Source organism: Fundulus heteroclitus, chromosome 4, assembly GCF_011125445.2.
Source record: "Fundulus heteroclitus isolate FHET01 chromosome 4, MU-UCD_Fhet_4.1, whole genome shotgun sequence".
NCBI lineage: Eukaryota > Metazoa > Chordata > Actinopteri > Cyprinodontiformes > Fundulidae > Fundulus > Fundulus heteroclitus.
Genome location: NC_046364.1, coordinates 8,047,773 through 8,066,976, shown reverse-complemented (window position 1 = coordinate 8,066,976; position 19,204 = coordinate 8,047,773). Strand labels below are relative to the sequence as shown.

Here is a 19,204-nt window from a genome sequence, read left to right as displayed (position 1 = left end):
CATGATAGATCCGTTCAGAGCTTGTTGGCAGACATTTACAGGCAGATTTGTGATTAAACGACGCTGCCTAAAGATGAAAGCGGGCTTGTTTTGCGCCCGTTGGCGGACTCCGCGTTCAGGCGGTCGTGACGGACGGCCCGCTCCTGCCGGGGCGGCGCAGAATCACTCGAGGTAGAAGTCGAATGCCTGGCTGAGTTACTGCCGTGCCTCTGTGCTGCTTTTGTAATGTTGCCCTCATCTTTGCCACTATGAAAACCTTCATTCTCCAGCAGGTAAAGTGTTGCCACCTTTCTTCTTCAAAACTAGATTCATTCAGATCATTTCCTCATTCCACCACCGCACCGATTTTAATAGTTTTTCCCACCTTCTCTGTATGAATAAGGATTCCTCTGCTTCCTCCATCACTCGCTTTTTTACTTTTTATTTGGAACATCCACACTGGCAGCATCTGTCCAGACCTCAGCCTCTCCATCTCTGCTTACGGGTTCACAGTTACTAATGAAAAGTCCGCCTGTCCTCTGGGCAGGTCGAGCCTCTTCCAGCCGCTCCTCTGTGACGTCAGGTCACTGAGGAGGAAGGGTTTAGGAAGAAGAGGTCGTCTTTCTGTTCATTTCCTCGTCAATTACTTGAGTTGTTCAAATCTTTAAAACCTCTAAAGTCTATTTTTAGACGACAGTTGTGTGTTTTTATTTGCTCATTTAGTGGACCATGAATGTGTCACCAGCAGCATTTTTTTTTCACACATTAACAGCAGATTACTCCTCTGAAAAATCTAGTTTATCAGAGAAGTAATCGTCTCTTTAAAGGATTAAAACAAATGAAATTTGGCCAAAACTGTCCCTTCTCCTGCTCGTCTTTGTCCCTGTAAAATGATCCTTTCGCCTGTTGACGTGTAACTTCTTGGTCCACTTCCCGTTGTGCACAGAAATTGAAATTCCAACCCTGTAACTTCCCGAACCTCTCAATCATGAACCCCTCAAAGTTCCTGCTGCCTTTGAATTCTTTCTTTTGTCTCTCGCACCGACATAGTTCCTGAAACTAAAGAAGTGGTGATCCACAAGTACAAGACCCCCATGGTGAGTCCTCTGCTCGTGTCTTCAGTCAGGGCTGCAAAGCCTTTTGTCTTCTTCATAATCTCCCGCAGCCTGAAGTATTTTTAGGACGCTGTGACTAAACATGCTGATGACTCCATTGCTGTGGGTGATTAGTCTCCATTATGTTTGCCTGAATCATGATAACGAGTAAATATACTTCAAAGATTAGAGATTCTTCACCAGTGAGACATCAGATTTACTCGGAGGGTCAATAGAAAAGGAAGCTGTGTGTATATTTATATTAACACCCCTCACATTTTTTTTTTAAATGTTTTTTTTTTATATGTTCATGGGACAAGACTGAAGATACGACAAGCGGTCAGTGTGCAGTTTGTATAGAATAGAAATGTCCTTTATTGTCCCTGAGTGGAGAAATTCAGCAAACTGCAGCAAAGTGGAAGCATGCAGATAAAAATAAGAGACTAGTTACTGTGTCAAATCTACAACATGAGAAAAATTAGCTCACTAAGGTCATTAAATTTTTTTTTAACAAAATCTGCATGTATATTTGTGCACAAAAGACATTTTACATCAAAGTAAAAAAAGCACAAATAACAGCAGGGCTGTAAACATTTATTATTTTATCATTTCCGGGAGCAGTGATGGTCATACCTGTGTAACAGGTAGCCACTCCTGCATGATGACATCACAGAGCTGATGGATGTTGACCTCCTCCAAATAGTGCAACATTCGTGAAATTATAACATGTATAACAGTGGTGCAACAGTAGGACAGTAAAATTACATTCATAATTGAATTAATCTCTTTGAAACCCTGAGTTTTGGCTCTCAAATGCCAAAATAGTGCAACTTTCATGAAATTATAACATGTATAATACTAGTCGGGAGAGAGAAGGCTGCGTTCAAGTGACATACAAACATCAAAATGGTATCGGTGCCTATTTGTTGGTACTTGTTGGTATTTGTTGGAGTGAATGGCTCCCCATTCACTCCATGTAGCACCAACAGGTCACATGACACCAGGGAGGAGAGGTGGCTCCTTAGCCCCAGTCACTAATGGGTGAACTCACTTTTGTTACCGCCGGTTTACACGTTGATGGTTTGATGTCAGGATATTTTGATCGGACAGAAAATTTACACTTTATTTCAAGCTGCACACCAATTGCGTTCCAATGCGTCACATCTTCAGTGTTGTCCCATGAAAAGTTGTAGCAACAGAAATGTGCTCACTTTTTTGAGATACTGTTATTTATATTCCAACAGCATTATGCATTTTTCAAGGGAATTTGTGGAATAGTTAAAACTGAAATCCAACAGCTGTGTTGGCTTTTAATGGTTTAATAATTGCTTTCCTAAACATTCCCAGCCCGTCATTTGAAAATAAGTTTTAGTACCTGATAAAAAAGAAATGCAATGAAAGTCTGCTTTTCTTCTAAAAGCCTAAAACATCTCCGGGTTTTCAAAAATACGTGGTGAAATTATTTAATTCAGGAATAAATATTTTTTAAAGCGGGTTCATTAAATACGGCAAAACTTCTTTAAAAATGTGATAGACCACTGCAGAGTCGACCTTTGGGAAGAAGTGGAAGGAGAAGGCTTTTCAAAATGGGGTTTAAAGTATTATTATTATTTTTTTTTTTACAAACAAATTTAAAGGTATACTATGCAACCGGGGTTGATTTTCCAGCGAGGCTCCCCCCAGAGGGCGAAAGTAAAAGTGCACTGTCATAAAGATGCTCAGCTGTTCTGGTTTCTCCATCAAGCCAGGCGCGGTTGTTTTGAGCTTAGCAGACAGGCGAACGCAACGAAAAGTGGAAAAAACGGCAGTACAAACAATGACTAACACAGTGAAGGTATGAACATCAAGCTTCCCGCAGAGCTATCTTGGCGAGGCGGTCGCCGCCTCGCCAGTTTTATTATTATTATTATTATTTATTTTTTTATTTTATTTTATTTTTTTTTTATGTTGGCGAGACGCTACCGCCGCCGCCTCGCCAAGCCGCCTCGCCGCGGCCGCCGCTGTAGCGTCTCGCCAACATAAAAAGTAAATAGATAAATAAAATCTAATAATAATAATAATAATAATAATAATAATAATAATAATAAAACTCGATATGCTTGCATGTTTATTTGACGTTAACACGCGGTTCTTTGTTGTTGCTTTCGCGCGTGCGAATGGCAGGGCAAAAACACATGGAGTTCTCGCCGTAAAGCGAGACTTCTGTGGGTGCGGGCCGAGGGCTCTTGCAATTGCAAGTGCGGTATTCCCCCACAGACCCCCAGAGCGGCCGAGAAAACCTTTGTTCGACCTGAAATGACTCATTTAATCATCCAAAACGGTATGGAACACATTAATTAACTGAAAAATGTTGCATAGTATGCCTTTAAATAAAAGTTTGAAGTCCGTTTTTATTCAGCGCCCCCTCTTCTGCTTATGTTCCCTCTTGAGTTCAGAAACAAAGTGTCTTTTGTTTCTTATGTCTGGACATGACTCCAAGCTGGCCTTGTAACTTTTTCCAATTTAAAACCATCAGTGACTCTTTCCCTCATGTCCATTAAAAACCTTTACGTTAGATTTTGGGCAAACTTTGTTGCTGCGATGCTCAAAAAGGGTTTAAATACTTAATGCATGAAGTTACATTTGACCTGTGACCTCATAGAAAACCCACCGTAGATCCAGTCTTACGCTGCACCACCCAACCGCGGGGAGTCCTTCAGGAATTTGAATCCATTATTTCCAGTTTTAGTGTCTGACTACTTTAGCAGGTTAACTTGTAGCTCATCGGTCGCTCTGATTCCTGCATAGCTGAACGTTTCATGGCTGTCGCCTCACCTCTGCCCCTCCTCCTGCAGGCACATCAGATCTGTTACTCTGTCCTCTGCCTTTTCTCCTACGTGGCGGCTGTGAAGGGAAAGGAGGCGGAAGGAAAACCCAAGCTGCTGTCACCGAGACCCCTTCCCAGCTAGTCAACCCCCCCCCCCCCCCACCCCCACCTTCCATCCTCAGTGTGCCTCTCTACTTGAAACTGCGCCTCTGCTTCTTTAACCAGACTTTTGACAATCCCCAGTTCAAATCTAAGCACACGACTCCCGCTCTCCCCTCCCCGTGTAAATATAATCCCGCGATCCTTTTCAGATCCAGATGTGTAGACATGTTCTGTCCGTGATGTCGTGTAAATAATTCCCAGAGTTCCCCACTGTTGTCCTGATGTTCCGGCCCAACTAGTTACACATTTGCTTGCTCCTTGGATTTTGGAGAAGTGACCCCACCCACCTGTCCCCCTCGAGTTTGTCAGCTGTGTGTAAAAAAAAAAAAAAAAAAAGCCTCCATGGTCCAGGTGTTGTTACAGCGAGGCAGTAGGCGGAGCCACAGGAACCTGCCGCCTGCCTCCATACAGCTCTGTGTTATTCTGTGACGTGTGATTTCTGTAAAGTTTGTCCAAGCTGCAGCTGGTGAAGCATCCAGAGACCCAGTGAGAGTGCAGTGGGGGAAAAAAAATAAAAAAATCAGCTGTATCCTGCACTAGAGCACCGCATGTACACTCTGCTTAATGGTGTTTGGTCCTCAAATACTTGTAGTGTTCTCAGATGTGTTCTCTTGGCCACCAGGCTGAATAACTGTTCTAGTTCTGCTGTAAAACTCGTCTGTGCTCCTCTGGTATTAACTGCATGTTACTATAAGGATGAAAAATAAATATTATATATATTTCTATATATAGTATTTATTTAATATATGCATTTGACTGTACATTTCTCTGGAGAAAAGAAAAAAAAAAAAACGTTACAAAATGTTGATTTGCTAGATGTGCAATACTTAAGAAGTAGTTAGCCATTGCCAGGTTCTCTTGGCTCCCACAGGGTGAAGAATGTAAGATGTTTTTTTGTTTTTCTATAGTGTGTATTTACTGAATATTCAGAGTGATATGACTGGTCTAAGTGTCCTCCATGGTTTAATCACGGGTCAATCACAAGACAGAAAACGGAAAATTTAATGACGGTTTATCGTTAAAGTTAGAATCAATGTCTCCTTGCCTGAAGCTGATCTTTGATTGGAGATGGATGGGCTGACTGTAGATGAAAACTCAGACTGCTGCTGCTCTCTGGTTGAAACTCCAGCTGTAGTTTCTGCATTAATGTAATAATTTTTCAGAGCAAAAACTACCATCAGCTTCTTGGTTTGTTTTTTTTTGCTTCAAAGGAACAAATAAATAAATTCACCTATGAGAAACGCCACTTAAACTGGGAAATGGCAATTTCATAATAAACAAAAAGGCAAATAGTTTTAGTTTAAGGAGTCAAACTTTTTGTAACCTTGAAACAAGTGTTTGGTCATGTATGTGGAGGCCAGATGAGCAGGTCGCCCAGGGCCCCATTTATGTAAGAGCCGCCCCTGTGCAGAGGTACGGACCAGAGATCGGGTTTAAATGAACCTCGGCGGTCCAAGCTTTACTCCGTCTTCCTGATCTTCTGAGACGGAAGTTTTCCAGGTACCAAAGGTAAAAAAAAAAGTCTCCACATCATCTACTTCACCAGGTAGTCAAGCATACGTTAAAAACACGTTAAATTGTGAAGAGCAGCAGACGGAAAAGTAGTAAAGACAATGAGAGGAACGCTAGTTTAGTTAAAGACAATTACGGATGCAATCAAAAGTTTCCAGACGGACTCAGATTTCTCTCCTGTGATTGACCCTCCACACGTGTTCTGTAATCATGACTGACTCCGTTCCATGGTTGTGAAAATCGGGTCGGCCCGATCCGCAGTGAGTGTGTGTGTGTGTGAGTGCGTGGTGAACGTCTCCTGATCAGCAATATATTGCTACGGTAATGTCACTGGAAGAGGTTTTATTTTGATCCTGACATGCTTGTATTTTTAGTAACCTAACTGTGAGAAGGAGATGTTTCAGGAAGACATTAAAACGATGCCCTTTCATCTCCACGACTGATCTGAACTTTCTGCTTGGGCTAAAAAGTTATTTTTGTTTTTTTAAATCTGGAATATTCCAACTCTTCTCTGTTATTATTGTTCTCGCTGGCTGCTGTCAGAGGGAAACAGTAAGGAGACGCCAGGTGTTAGTTCCAGTATTGGAGGGAAAAAGAAGGTATTTATAGATTATGTACAGCTTTGGCAATATAATAAAGTTGTCCTAAATGAAGATGTTTTGTTTGTTGTTCTTTTGGAACAAAAGACAAGATTTTAAATGACATGTTTTTCAAAGATTTATTGCAGGAAATTTATTGCAGGAAATGTTAAACATCACACTAAACCATTAAAAGTGCAAAAGACAACAGAGACCTGAGCTGCTGAGAAATGGAGCAGAACCTGCTTCTTTCTTTTCCTATGAAAAAATGTCATGTTCAGGTTTCCACATAAAAAAAAAGAATATCAACATGGCTGCTCTGTTACAACATAGACCACATTTTAGAAGATTCCTATAAATTCCTCAGTGATACGAGGAAATGTGATTTCTGTGAAATTAAGATCAGCTCTTGGATCTGTCCGTGATTTTAATATAACAATTAAGGAAATAGGAACATATGTATAAAAAAATAATTGCCCTCTAAACATAATTTAATCTTCAGGTGATCTTGTTGGCCATGAAGCAGTGTTTGACGCCATGGTGGAGAGGTTGTGTCTCGTTTCTCTTTGCTTTATTGTTTTACTTCAGCCAGATTAGAGGTTTGGAGCATGAAATGTTAAAGTAATACCAGATTGCAGTCTGATTCAAGTCCAGGCTTTGACTAGGCCACTCCTTTTGATTACTTAGTCATTCAGGGATGGGCTTGCTGGTGTGTTTTGGACCATTGTCCTGCTTTATAGACCCATCTCTTAGTAAACAAAGACAGTTGTGTGCGCAGTCGAGCAATGGTGGCTAGCCCAGCTACGTCAGTGCATGTACGTCCGTGAAAGATCATTTGTTAAAAAACAACTTTTAACAAAAGGAAATTAGCTTCCAGATCTGTGGATGGTTGCTGAATGACAAGAGCAAATGGCCTGATATTTATACAAATTTAGTGGGAAAACCTAGCGTGTAAACGAGAGAAGCTACGAGTGTACAAATCACTTCGTAGGCTTTTGGCTGTGGAGGCTTTCAGGCTTTAGGACACAAAACTCATGATGTGCAAGACTTGGGTCATTATCAATAAAGCAGAGAACTACTTGAAATTGCATGTTTATGCGTTGCAAGCAGTTATTTTTTTCTTTTCACTATAAAACCCGCTGAGACGTCCTTTCTGATGGTCTCCTCGGTCTAATCCACCCGTTTGATAGCATGAAGCCAAAGCTGCCTTTGGTTGCTCTGAACCGGTCGATTACTCCTTGGTTTACAGTAGAACTTTAATCCTTTGTCAGAATAACGGTTCGTACGATCATAAACGTGTTCTGATGAAACATGTTTTAATACATGCTGCAATGTAAAATGTGTTTTTAAGGACAGTATTTGTATTTATTGGGCTATACTTGACATGAAGTCAAAGCCACAAAATATCTAAAAAGACTACAAGAAGCTGGTAATAGTCTTTTATCGTTATCATGATAGTACCGCAAGATATTGTGATAAAATTTAAACTATGCGCTCGTTCCTTGTTAGTTTCCGCTTGCTGGCTGCACATGCGCACTTCTAGTGTTTATGTATCTGGTTAGCTTAGCGGTTAGCTTGTGTGTTAGCCGTTCATTGTAGCTCCGCTGCTCTCACCGTAGACTTTGAACTGAGAGTCACAAGAAATGAACCGCGTTCATGTTTATGAGAAGAAGAGGAAGGCCTCAATAGAAAGAAATGGGACCAGAGTGGATTTGCGAGATGTTTTTTACTCAATCCCCTGAGGAACAGAAGAGGAGGTAAGACCACTGAGCTATATAATACACTGGAGTGCTGATTTTGCCGAAAAACTGAAGCCATTGGCCGCCATCTTGCTACTCCCTACTCTCACAGAATCCCATAGGATTTGGTTGCAACAACAAGCAGTTTTCTGGCAGTGTGAAAACGTTTCACAGATAATTCTGCAGTCTGGATGTACTAACACTATCAACTACTAGGAAATTAGGTGCTGAAATGTTATGTTATTCATATTAAATATACATATGTATATATAAATGTGTATATGTATATATATGTATACATATATGTAAATATGTTTTTGTATATTGTTATTTATATATTTATAAATGTTATATTTCGTTCCAACAGCGGGCGATTAGCACTTCAGTGTATAATATAGCTCAGTGGGTAAGATGGTCTTGTGCATGAGCGCATAAAATGGACTTGGGGAAACTTCCGGAAAAATCGCAGACCAACTTAATGACAAATTGGATTCAAGTGAATTCTTGGTTATGCAGTTGAGGGCGGAGTTTGGGACAGTTGGGGCCAGGTTGGTTTGGATTGTAATTATCAATAAAATTATTTACTCAGCTTTATCTGGTATTAAAAGTTGAATAATGATCTAAAATCCACAATGGTGTCAAAACTGGCAGTCTTTCCCTGTAAAATCTAGCGTTTAGTGATAAAACATCAGGAAACAATTTCAACTCTTACGGATATTTATAATCAGACAAAATAATAAAGGCAGCATTTAAAAAAATAATTAGTAAAGAAAAAAAAAAGAAATCTGAGCCAGATATTCAGAGAAAGGGGAATAATGCCATTTTAGAAAAAAATAAATTAAAGTACCCAGGACAGCATATAAAAATATTTCCAAAAGCACCTTTTAAATCTAAAAACAAGGCTTTTTCATCATTGCATTGTTGTGTTGCACAAGTTTCAGACAATATTAAAACAGACTTTACTTTTAGCTCGCCGTCTAATATGTTAATAATCTAATTCTGTCTGTTTTAAGCGTTTTTTAAGAACAATGTGTCGCTTTCCTAGTAGTTTCAGATTCTCAGTTGATGCTTTAAGGCTTTCTATGCAAATGCGACCTTTAGTCCGAGGCTCAGTCGTCCCCGTGGACATTTCTGCGGAGAATCCGGAGACGAGACATCACCTCATCCCAGTCCAGGTAGGCGCCCTCCAAGTGCCGCAGCCTGTCTGGCCGGCTGACGTAGCTCTTCCTCCCGTGCAGCAGACGCCAGTTGTCAAAGGTCACGATGTCACCTGTAATAAAACACGCAGGACCAGACGTGAGAGCTGTTGATGTGAGACGGTATTGAGCAGGTAACGTATAAGACGACATGATCTTCCGCTGCCCCTGCGTCGCAAAAAGCTAAAAAGTCACGAAGCTGAAGGTCAGGCATCAGTTAAAGTTCAGAAACAAATCAGGTTTCATCCACCTGCTGATGGGAATGCGGCTGAACATCCGTTCTTTATTGCAGGGAAGTCCTTCAGTGGCAGCACAGAGAGGACATGGGGGGGGGGGGGGGGGGGGGTTACCGACGGCTTGGACGTTTATGGGCTTGAAATAATGCCGTGGGAACTAACAGATCCATCCTGCTCCACATAAATGTCCTGGATCTGAGCCGCTAGCTGCGGCACAGATGCGTTTCATGGCTTGCGCTAGACATTGGTAACTTGATTTGGCCTGCTGTGACGGAGATGGCGGTAACGTTTTAATGTCACCGCGACCTTAATGATGACAAAGATGTTGTTCATCACCTTGTTTACGACGAGCTGAAGGATCCTGCAGAGCAACAGCCTTCTCTCTGAAACCGCACTATTCGGTCTTTTTTTTTTGGACAGCTTGCATCTTCTTAAAAAGCAGCTAAAATGTCAGTTTTACTTTCTCATTTTATTAAACATTTCAAAACAATTTCTACTTCTCTAAAGAACTTTGCAGTCTATGTTTTGAAAGGAGTCTCATAAGTAAAATTTACTGACTTTACAGTAAATTGCAAAAGTATTCACACCCAATTTCCTATTTGGCCACGTCACAATCATAAACTCTTAAGGTGTTTTATTGGGATTTATTGATGGACCAGCACAAATATGCATAACTAAAGTGGAAGGAAAAGGATGCATGTAGGGGCTATTCTTTTTAACAAATCTGAAAAGTGTGGAGTACCTCTGCAGATAAATAAAGGTAATCCAGGAAGGGAATTGACTGGATTGGAGGTTTCCTCTTTTATAATGGACTATAATAAATCATACCCATGTGCTGGAATATCCCAGCCCTAAATTTAAAATAAAAAATGGACTTAATGCAAATGGAGACATGTCTCGCTCCAATCTCAGGCTCACCACAAGGTTGAGTCCTAAAAAATTAAAGTCTTTCAACCTTTTCCTTCAGCCGTTGCTTGAACAGGCTGTCAGTAAAGGACAAAAACAGTTTAAATAATATTGTGGATGTTTGTTGCAGGAGAAGAAGGCACTCCGGAGGAAAGGGTGCTGCAAAGTATGAAAAGCCTTTTAGGAGAACCCTTCACCCCCCCCACCTGTATTTGTTGTACTCATTCTGTGTTTTTGTCCAGTCAGTTCATGACTTTGACTTTGGTTAGCAGATGCGTGTCAGAGGTGAATGTATGACTGGTAGGCCACAGAATAAACTGCGATCAATAAAATTGTCTCAATCTTTCACCAATTTTATTTAGTGTTGCTCAATCCCATTTGAGTCCCAAAAGGCAAATCAAAGTTTGTGACGACACGAAGTAGACGATGGACGAATAAACCAGCTGTCAGACAGCACAGATAAAAACAGATTTATATTAAAATCATGGTTTTCAAAGCGACCACTGACCTGGCTCCAAGGTGTAGGTGACCACGTTCTTCGGTCTGTTCATTATGTCCACATAGGCCTTCAGGGCCGCATAGAAGGGCTGGACCTGATGTAAGGGGAGGTCCAGCACAGAGTCCCTGGTGGCGTTGTTGTAGTTTATTTTGGTAACTTTGCCCTCAGAGTCGACACTGAGCGGAGATGTTACAGAAGGACAAAGCATTAGCCTTAGGTAAACTGATGATGATATAATCAGGACATTATTAAAACTTCTAAATAAATTTTGAATCATCCAGTTTTTTTTTTTTGTTTTTTTTTACTTTTTTGGAATGACCATAACCTGGATGAATCTTCACCAGCATCTTGTTCGAAACATAAAAAAATACCAAAGCGGTTCTTTATTCCTTGTTTTGCAAAACAAGTTTTAAACATTTCGTCTCCAACGGAAGCTGAACAACTAAATAAGAACAGATTCTGATTGTGGTTGTTGAATTCCTTCAGAACAGGCACGTCTGCTGTTAAAATGAACATAAATGTTAATTTATTGTTGAATATGGCGCGTTATCTCTGATGAGGTTTGTCTAATTACCCATTTCTCAGTCAGATTCCTGAGGTTTCTCTTGTGCCCTAATGTAGACGCATGTTTGAAAATCCCCTGAACATGAGCCAGAACACAAAATGTATGGATATTTATCTCCTTATTGAATATTTCTGAACAGCAGATGGCAGTGTCTCCATTCCAAACAACCACACACTACCTCCCAGCCATCAGACGTACAATGGGCTGATTTTCTTTTTTTTTTAAAACCCTAAAACCAGACGTGTGTGCATCAGCTGACATCCCGTCCGGACTCACTCGATGATGCGGTTCTTGGACTGCAGCATGAAGTCGCAGTAGTCGGTGCCGGTGTCGGTGAAGTCCACGCGCACCGAGCTGAGCGTCCGGAAGGCCTCTGGATCCTCCGCCTGCAGCTGCTCGGCCATGTGGAAGCCGTCCACCACCTCGCTCTCCCCTCCTTCCTGCGCCTGGTTGATGCAGTGCAGGAACTGCACCTACAGCGGGCCCAAGCACACACGCCGAGCAAACGCTCCTTTCAAAGCTCTCCAGTCTGGAAGGCCAAATGCCAAGGCATGATTCACCGCCGATCCCGTTCCCGTTTAATCCTCTAAAACGGCGTTTAAGAAAGATTTTCCTCACCCCAGGTGCAAAGTGTAGAGCGGGGTAGTCGGTATGCAGACTCAGCTTCCCCGAAGTGTACGCCACGTTGTTTGCCATGGATTTGTCCTGGACCTGCCATGTATGCCTGAGGACAAAGATAACATTCATTAATAAAGCCCACTTTAATTATTCCACTTTGGCAACAGAAGATCAGCAACGACAATTAGGCAGCGAGGAGAAAAGGATGAGATGAGATGAACTTCGGGAGGGATCCCTGAGGGGAAAGCGGGGCAGCTTCACAGGAGCGCTCAGACTCTAGACTCTTAAGTAGATCCTTCATTGAGATGCAGCATGAGGCGAGCGCTAATGAGGAAAAGTTATCTTCAATGTCCTGTTTGTATGCCTTCGTTTTGGACGAAGCTTGAGTCATTAATGGCTTCTCCGACGGCAGACTCGGTTTTTTCCGTCCGCAGACTTTTCACTTCCTGCAGTGGAAGAGCTTTATGATTCACATCTCTGCTGCAGCCGACTGCACCAGGTTATTTTTCCTGGCTTTTAAAAAAAAAAAAAAAAAAAAAAGATGAAATACTTTTAGTTTGTTTTCCCCTTCTCTGTCCTCAAACAATCAGCCCTGCAATAAGTCAAAGTGATGAACCGCTATGATGGAAAAAGGGCCCAGAGATCCTCACTAAGCTCCAATATGGAGCCAGTAAGAACCACGGCTGCAGATGAAAGACTGCTGCAAACCCCTTAAAATGCTCCTTTTCTTTAAAACTTCAACCTCGTTTTAATACAACGAGAGGTCTGAGCGTGAATATTTTAAATTTGAGGCTTTAAAAAAAAAAAAAAAAAGACCAATTTGAGCCACGTTTTCCAGGGTGGAACGATTTTTACCAACAAATTTCTGAGCTACGCTTAAAGCCGGGCTGTGAGCCAGGAAACCAACTAATGTTCGCCGAATCTGCCAAGAAGAGCGGCCAGATATCCAGCCAGAATTATACCAGCAGCTTGTTGATGGCAACACAAAGCATGTGCTTTCACTGAAGCTGGGGTAAAGGGACATTTATCCATTTATCTCCCAGTGTTGTAGGAACACTAAGAGCCTGTACGCGTTACTTCTGACTGCTCAGTAAATCTAAAACACCCAGTTCTAGCTATTAAATGATCCGAGGTATTTACTGAATAATCACCAATAAAATTCACCATTAAAAGCCCTAAATTATTACGACATCAATACCCATTGAAGGTGAATTTACGTAAACATCTTTGACACGTACCACCGGCTGGGCTCGTAGGATTAAAAAATTAAAACAGGAGTAAACGTCACAGAGTCCTACCCGTAAAACGTCAGCCTGAGATATCCGATCCTCTCAGCGAGTCGGGCCACTTGCCCCTGCTCCGCCGGCGCCCCCTTCAGGTGGACGATGCCGACGCGACGCAGGGCCAGCAGCCAGGCGAGCGCCGCCCCGTCGTCGTGCAGGACGTCCTGGAAGTCGGCGGTGGGAATACGCAGCGACGCGTCCCAATAGTAACGCTCTGGGATGCAAAAACAGAAACACATTTTATATTTTTATTTTAGAAACAGTTGGGAGAATTCAATGGTTATCCGTGTTTGTTAGAAACCAGCTTTGGGGTTCTTGTGAAATAAATCCATTTAAAAAGAAAAACACCTTTAGTAACGCTCATCCAATCCAGGACTCAGAGATAAATCTGAACACAGACGGACATCGTTCAGGAATCCTCTGTGTGAGCCGGACCGTGTTGATAAAAATCAAGCGCAGCCATCCAGATGTGCCGCACATGTGGAGCAGGAGCGTTACAAAACATCTGACCTTCACTTACGTTGTTTACCGTCGGCAAAGCAAAAAAAAAAAACACACATTTCTTTCAGTCAAACACTTTTCTTACTCCAATTTTCTAGTCTTAAAAAAAAACTTCTCGCATTCGACAAGATCGACTGTGGCAGTTTGTTTTATTGCAGAAGGGAAGTAATTCGTCTCTAACGCCGTCACTGCATCCGTTGCTTATTGGACCTGAATAATTTTATAAACTTTGCTGCACGCTTGAAGATAAATGGTTCTTCTGAGAAGACAAAAAAAAAAAAAAAAAAAAAAAGTGGTGCGCACGTCTCCATCAGACAGACAGAAATGGAAAGAATCCTCCCGTTGCTCTCCACCCAGCTGGCTCCACTCCTTTTTCCATGCAGCCTCTCTCCAGTGACTTCCAGTGAAACAGCTGCTAAGTACATTTGCGGGCGGAGGAGGAGGAGGAGGAGGAGGAAGGGGGTCGATTTAACAAAACGCATGTACCTGTCTGATGTTTATGGCGCCTCCTTGTGCCGCTTACGTGAGCGATGTGTTCAAAACACGACCAAATAAATTTGGCTGAGGGAGCCTGTAGGAAGAAAACCTGCATTTGATGGAGTCAGAGAGTTCCTGAGGAGCTCCGCGCATGATTTATTGTCATGTGAAGCGTCCAAAACCACCAAAGAAAACACGCCCGCTCGCTGAAGGCGGCGAGGACTCGGAGACGCAAAACAAAAAAAACAAAAAAAAGACTTCGACCTCCATTGCCTCGTTTTTTTAGAAGCACTGAAGCACATGAGGCTACATGAGTCAGGAGCGCGGAGATCATCCCGAGCCGCACGCCTCCCTCCAGGCTGTTGTCACAAACCATCAGTTTCTGGCTTCACGGCTCAGACGGTCAGGGACCCGCTCGCCTGGTGAAAGATGTCATGAGGGCGGAGGGCAAACAGAGAGCATGGGAGACCGGGGCAAAGGTCAGACCTGGATGCTACAGTTAATTGGGAAGCATGTACAGGTGTAGCAGTCTTTTATAGTTCAGGGTGTCAGTCGTTACAAAAAAAAGGTTGTGGTCTGGGTTGTAAGTCCGGCTTTACGTGTTCGGTCCCGGCTGCAGATCGTTGTGAAGCTGGTCACGCTCGCCATTATCGGGACAGTTCGCCGCGTGCCTGCTGGGCTGAACAGAAGATGAGAACCTGGCATGAATACCTGCCGTCTAATCAAGTCTTCAGAAAATCGCAGCAGCTTGTTTTTAACCAGGAGACTTGGTGAAAACGTTTAACCTAAACAGTTAAAAGTTTGGCATCTGGTCAAGCTGTAAACAGATCAAACTTAAACTCTGCGAAAAGGAAACTAAACAAGGAAAATCTACTTTAAATGAGTATTTGCCCTTAATTTGAGCAGGTAAATAAGATTATCTGCCAATGGAATGAGTATTTTTACCCCTAAAATAAGATAATTTGGATATAATGCACTTGAAATAAGATGATGGATTGTTCCAATTTTAAGTGCAAACATCTACATACCATCATACCTAGAAAATTACACTTTTATTTCCCTTTTTGCAGTGAAGTACAACAATTTATGAGCTGCACAGAAGCAGTTTAATGAAGCGTGGATGACGACTTCAACACGACGACTTTGGGAAAGTTTTAGATCTCCACGCCAACGTACAGGGCCTTACAGAAGTAACTCAAATGTTCCCGTTTGGTTTTTATGAAACAGACCAACACAAAAGCAATGCAAGGTTTTCAATTTTCTTTACACTTTTAAAATCTGTAAAAAAGTAGTGCTGAAACGATTCATCGACTGACTCAGGAAACTCGACGACTAAAGTTCCTGGAGCCAAATTATCTGCCTGGAGGCTTCGTTAAACTCTGTTTAATTATTCAGCGCACCGTTTTCCCGCTGGGTGGTTGTTTGTCTACCGGAAAACTATTGGCTGTGTGTTCCACAAATCTGGCAGGAACCAAGTCGTTAGAAGCCATTGGAAGTGCAGTTTGGCCCTAACCATTATGTGGGGGGAAAAAGTCAAATTATGAAACCAAATCTCTTCACAAAGAACAAAAATATCCTCATCCAGAAGGATCATGGTGGCAGGATCATGTTGTGGAAATTAAGGGAAGATGGGCGGAGGTGAAAAAAAGGGCCGTACTCAATGTTGTGTCTCCTCCTCAACAGCCAAACCATCAAGGCTCATTTCTTAATGCAATGAGAATAAAGACCATCACATCTCCTCATAAATCTATTTTACACTGCAAAAACGAAACTAAAAGTCGAATTTTCTTAAACTGAGTGTATTTGTCTTGATTTGAGCACGCAAATAAGATGATCTGCCAATGGAATAAGATTTTTGCACTTAAAATAGGAACAACTCATCTCCATCATCTTATTTCAAGTGCAGTATGTCTAATTATCTTATTTTAGGGGTAAAAATGCTCATTCCATTGGCAGATAAGCTTATTTACCTGCTCAAATCAAGGACAAATACACTAACTTTAAGAATATTTTACTTATTTTTAGATCCGTTTTTGCAGTGAGAAGGATCATGGTGGCAGGATCATGTTGTGGAAATTAAGGGAAGATGGGCGGAGGTGAAAAAAGGGCCGTACTAAGATTAATTCAAGGGGTGCTAACACATGATGTCCTCAATTTCCCTCAATGTTGCGTCTCCTCCTCAACAGCCAAACCATCAAGGCTCATTTCTTAATGCAATCAGAATAAAGACCATCACATCTCCTCATAAAGCTATTTTACACTGCAAAAACTAAACTAAAAGTAAGTCGAATTTTCTTAAACTGAGTGTATTTGTCTTGATTTGAGCACGCAAATAAGATTATCTGCCAATGGAATAAGATTTTTGCACTTAAAATAGGAACAACTCATCTCCATCATCTTATTTCAAGTGCAGTATGTCTAATTATCTTATTTTAGGGGTTAAAATACTCACTCCACTGGCAGATAATCTTATTAACCTGCTAAAATCAAGGACAAATACACTAACTTCAAGAATATGTGACTTATTTTTAGTTCCGTTTTTGCAGTGTACATTCAGAGCAGATCTTCTCACACACACACACGCGAGGCATGACATAATTTATTATAATATATACAGATGTGACGCCACAGAATCACCAAAAACTCCATGAAAAATTCAACAGTCACCCAGCCTTAATTCTAGTTCAGTCAGGACGACTTTACTCAAAGGGACGATTATTTTCACTCGCGGTTATTAGCGTCTGAACGTACGGCGCGGCTCCGTTCGGGGACGCCGCCGTCCTTCCTCGCGCCGGCGGCAGTCGCAGCAGCTGCACGCGGCCCTTGATGGCGGGGAGCGCGGCGGGCGTCACCGACAACAGACGTGACACAGAAGCCGTACGCAGTGTGAAAATAAGGAGCTGTGGGAGCGAGGCGACTTAGAAGGGAAAAGAGTGAGACGGTTGGAGCGGCTTCAATGGTACGCGCCTTATTGGCCTGGAAGAAACGCGTCAACTGAACCGGCGGCTCGTGTGGGCTAATTTAAAGCTCAGCTGACTGCAAGCTCGACTCCATCAGGAGCCCAATGGAAAATAAGATCATTATTTCACTTTTTATAGTTATTAAACTGAAGGTCCTGCAGTTTGTGTTAATGCACATCTACTGACAGCCATTAAACAAACATCTGAAACAAAGCCTCCTCAGATGAAATTGAAACAAAGACACTGCATAAACGGAACTAAAAATAAGTCATATTTTCTTGAAGTTAGTGTATTTGTCCTTGATTTTAGCAGGTAAATGATATTATCTGCCAGTGGAATGAGTATTTTAACCCCTAAAATAAGATAATTAGACATACTGCACTTGAAATAAGATGATGGAGATGAGTTGTTCCTATTTTAAGTGCAAAAATCTTATTCCATTGGCAGATAATCTTATTTGCGTGCTCAAATCAGGACAAATACACTCAGTTTAAGAAAATTCGACTCACTTTTAGTTTCGTTTTTGCAGTGGACAGAAACAAACCATTGTTTTATAACTTATCACTTTGTCTTTATGACGCTGCTTGTGCAATACATCTTATTTGAGGACACCATGTTTGATTTTCTTTTCCACTTAACTATCCAGTACTTTGAGTTAGTTGATTTTTTTTATTACACAGCAATCTCTTTAAGCCTAAGCTTTAATAATAATAATAATAATTAGAAGACGAAGAAAGCAACCATTAAACAAACATTTGAAACAAAGCCTACTCAAATGAAAATGAAACAAAGATGGAGAAACAGCGGAGGAAAAAAGCAGGAGTGGAAGAAAAAAAAAAACAGCTTCCCGGGGTGGGACTACATTTCCCAGAGGCCTGTGCAACTCCAGCCTAACTCCAAACATTTAGAGTGCTGGAGATTGCTGTGAACCGTTGATGCAGTCAATTTTGCGCTGATCCTCCTTGTGATAAGAGACTGACATGACAAACAGGAGAGTAAGCTGAAGCCCAAACAACAACCCAGCTCTCCTGTCTGGAGCTTTAAACGCAGCACAGAAGGCTCGGCTAACGTAAGCGGGAGCACAACTGCCTTTGGAAACGGATCATTTTAACATGATTCAAAACTAGTCCATCCTTAGAGTTAAACGCTGGATGTTGAAGTTCAGCAATTTGAATCACGACTCGTTAAAAGTCCAAATCCAGGAAGCCCTAACGGTGTTGAGTTCATGAACGCAGTGAACGGTGGGACACCGTAACGCTGGTTCTGATTTTTTTAAGCTGTGATGAAAAAGAAAATGCTAACAATAAAAGTGTGCTTTTGAGAACATCGTCCATTAACCGATGATTAGGTTTCATTGTTATTGTGTACTAAACGCTGAGCTGCAAAGTATTCATAGTGGTGATTTTATGTGAGGGAGGAGTCTATTATTACACAGTGGAAGGACAGAGATCCATGGCTTTTTATACATTTTCTACAAATAAAAACGGACAGAATTTGTGAATTGCATTTAGGGATGGGAGTCGAAAACCGGTTCCTGTTAAACAGATGGCTTCTCCATTAGATTTAGATGACTGAGGTTATCTAAAGAGAGATTAATAAGCAACTTTAACGACAAACTTACATTTTCTTGTATTCTAAACAACTCATCTACTGTATTTAGGTTTGTTCATATATTCCTTTTTTTATTTAAACAAATATAAATGTTACTCCAGTTGCACATTTGCTGTGGACATCTTGACCTTGTTAGTTTGTAAGGTCGTGTGATAGTTAAGTAAACAAAGTTGATGCTCATCATCAAACTGTTTGTTCTCCTTTTTTCCCCAAATTGGAATCGAAAAGAGAATCGAAAAGGAATTGAATCGTTTCACAGAATCGATAAGGGAATCGGAATCGTGAAAATCTTTTCAATTCCCAACCCTATTTGCATTTATATTCTTTGCAACCAACAAACTGCCGTTTCTGTCCATATTTCATTGCAAAATAACTCAAAGTGGAAAAAGCTGTTTTAAAACCTTGCCAGAGAGTCAGAATTGGCTTCAGGCCTGGACTTTGACTGGACCGTTCCAACAAATGGATAAACACACAATGGCTCT

General features: G+C 41.5%; 2 protein-coding genes across 20 annotated transcripts in view; one reads left to right on the top strand and one right to left on the bottom strand.

The window, feature by feature from the left end:
* The window catches only part of madd (MAP-kinase activating death domain), a 69,741-nt gene extending 63,535 nt beyond the window's left edge, over positions 1–6,206 (top strand). For 13 of the 18 annotated variants that reach the window (XM_036135994.1, XM_036135993.1, XM_036135990.1 and 10 more), the window contains 2 exons: positions 1,030–1,076; positions 3,908–6,206. In XM_036135994.1, coding sequence (XP_035991887.1) covers positions 1,030–1,076; positions 3,908–4,021 — 161 coding nt within the window. In that variant the 3' untranslated portion in view covers positions 4,022–6,206. The remainder of the gene's footprint in view (positions 1–1,029; positions 1,077–3,907) is intronic. The other 5 variants (XM_036135987.1, XM_036135995.1, XM_036135998.1 and 2 more) reach the window with 1 other exon arrangement.
* A 2,074-nt stretch (positions 6,207–8,280) lies between these two features.
* The window catches only part of bbox1 (butyrobetaine (gamma), 2-oxoglutarate dioxygenase (gamma-butyrobetaine hydroxylase) 1), a 42,678-nt gene continuing 31,754 nt past the window's right edge, over positions 8,281–19,204 (bottom strand). For both annotated transcript variants that reach the window (XM_036135980.1, XM_036135979.1), the window contains exons 4-8: positions 13,189–13,387; positions 11,891–11,996; positions 11,549–11,745; positions 10,717–10,883; positions 8,281–9,140 (exon numbers count right to left, since the gene is read on the bottom strand). In XM_036135980.1, coding sequence (XP_035991873.1) covers positions 8,980–9,140; positions 10,717–10,883; positions 11,549–11,745; positions 11,891–11,996; positions 13,189–13,387 — 830 coding nt within the window. In that variant the 3' untranslated portion in view covers positions 8,281–8,979. The remainder of the gene's footprint in view (positions 9,141–10,716; positions 10,884–11,548; positions 11,746–11,890; positions 11,997–13,188; positions 13,388–19,204) is intronic.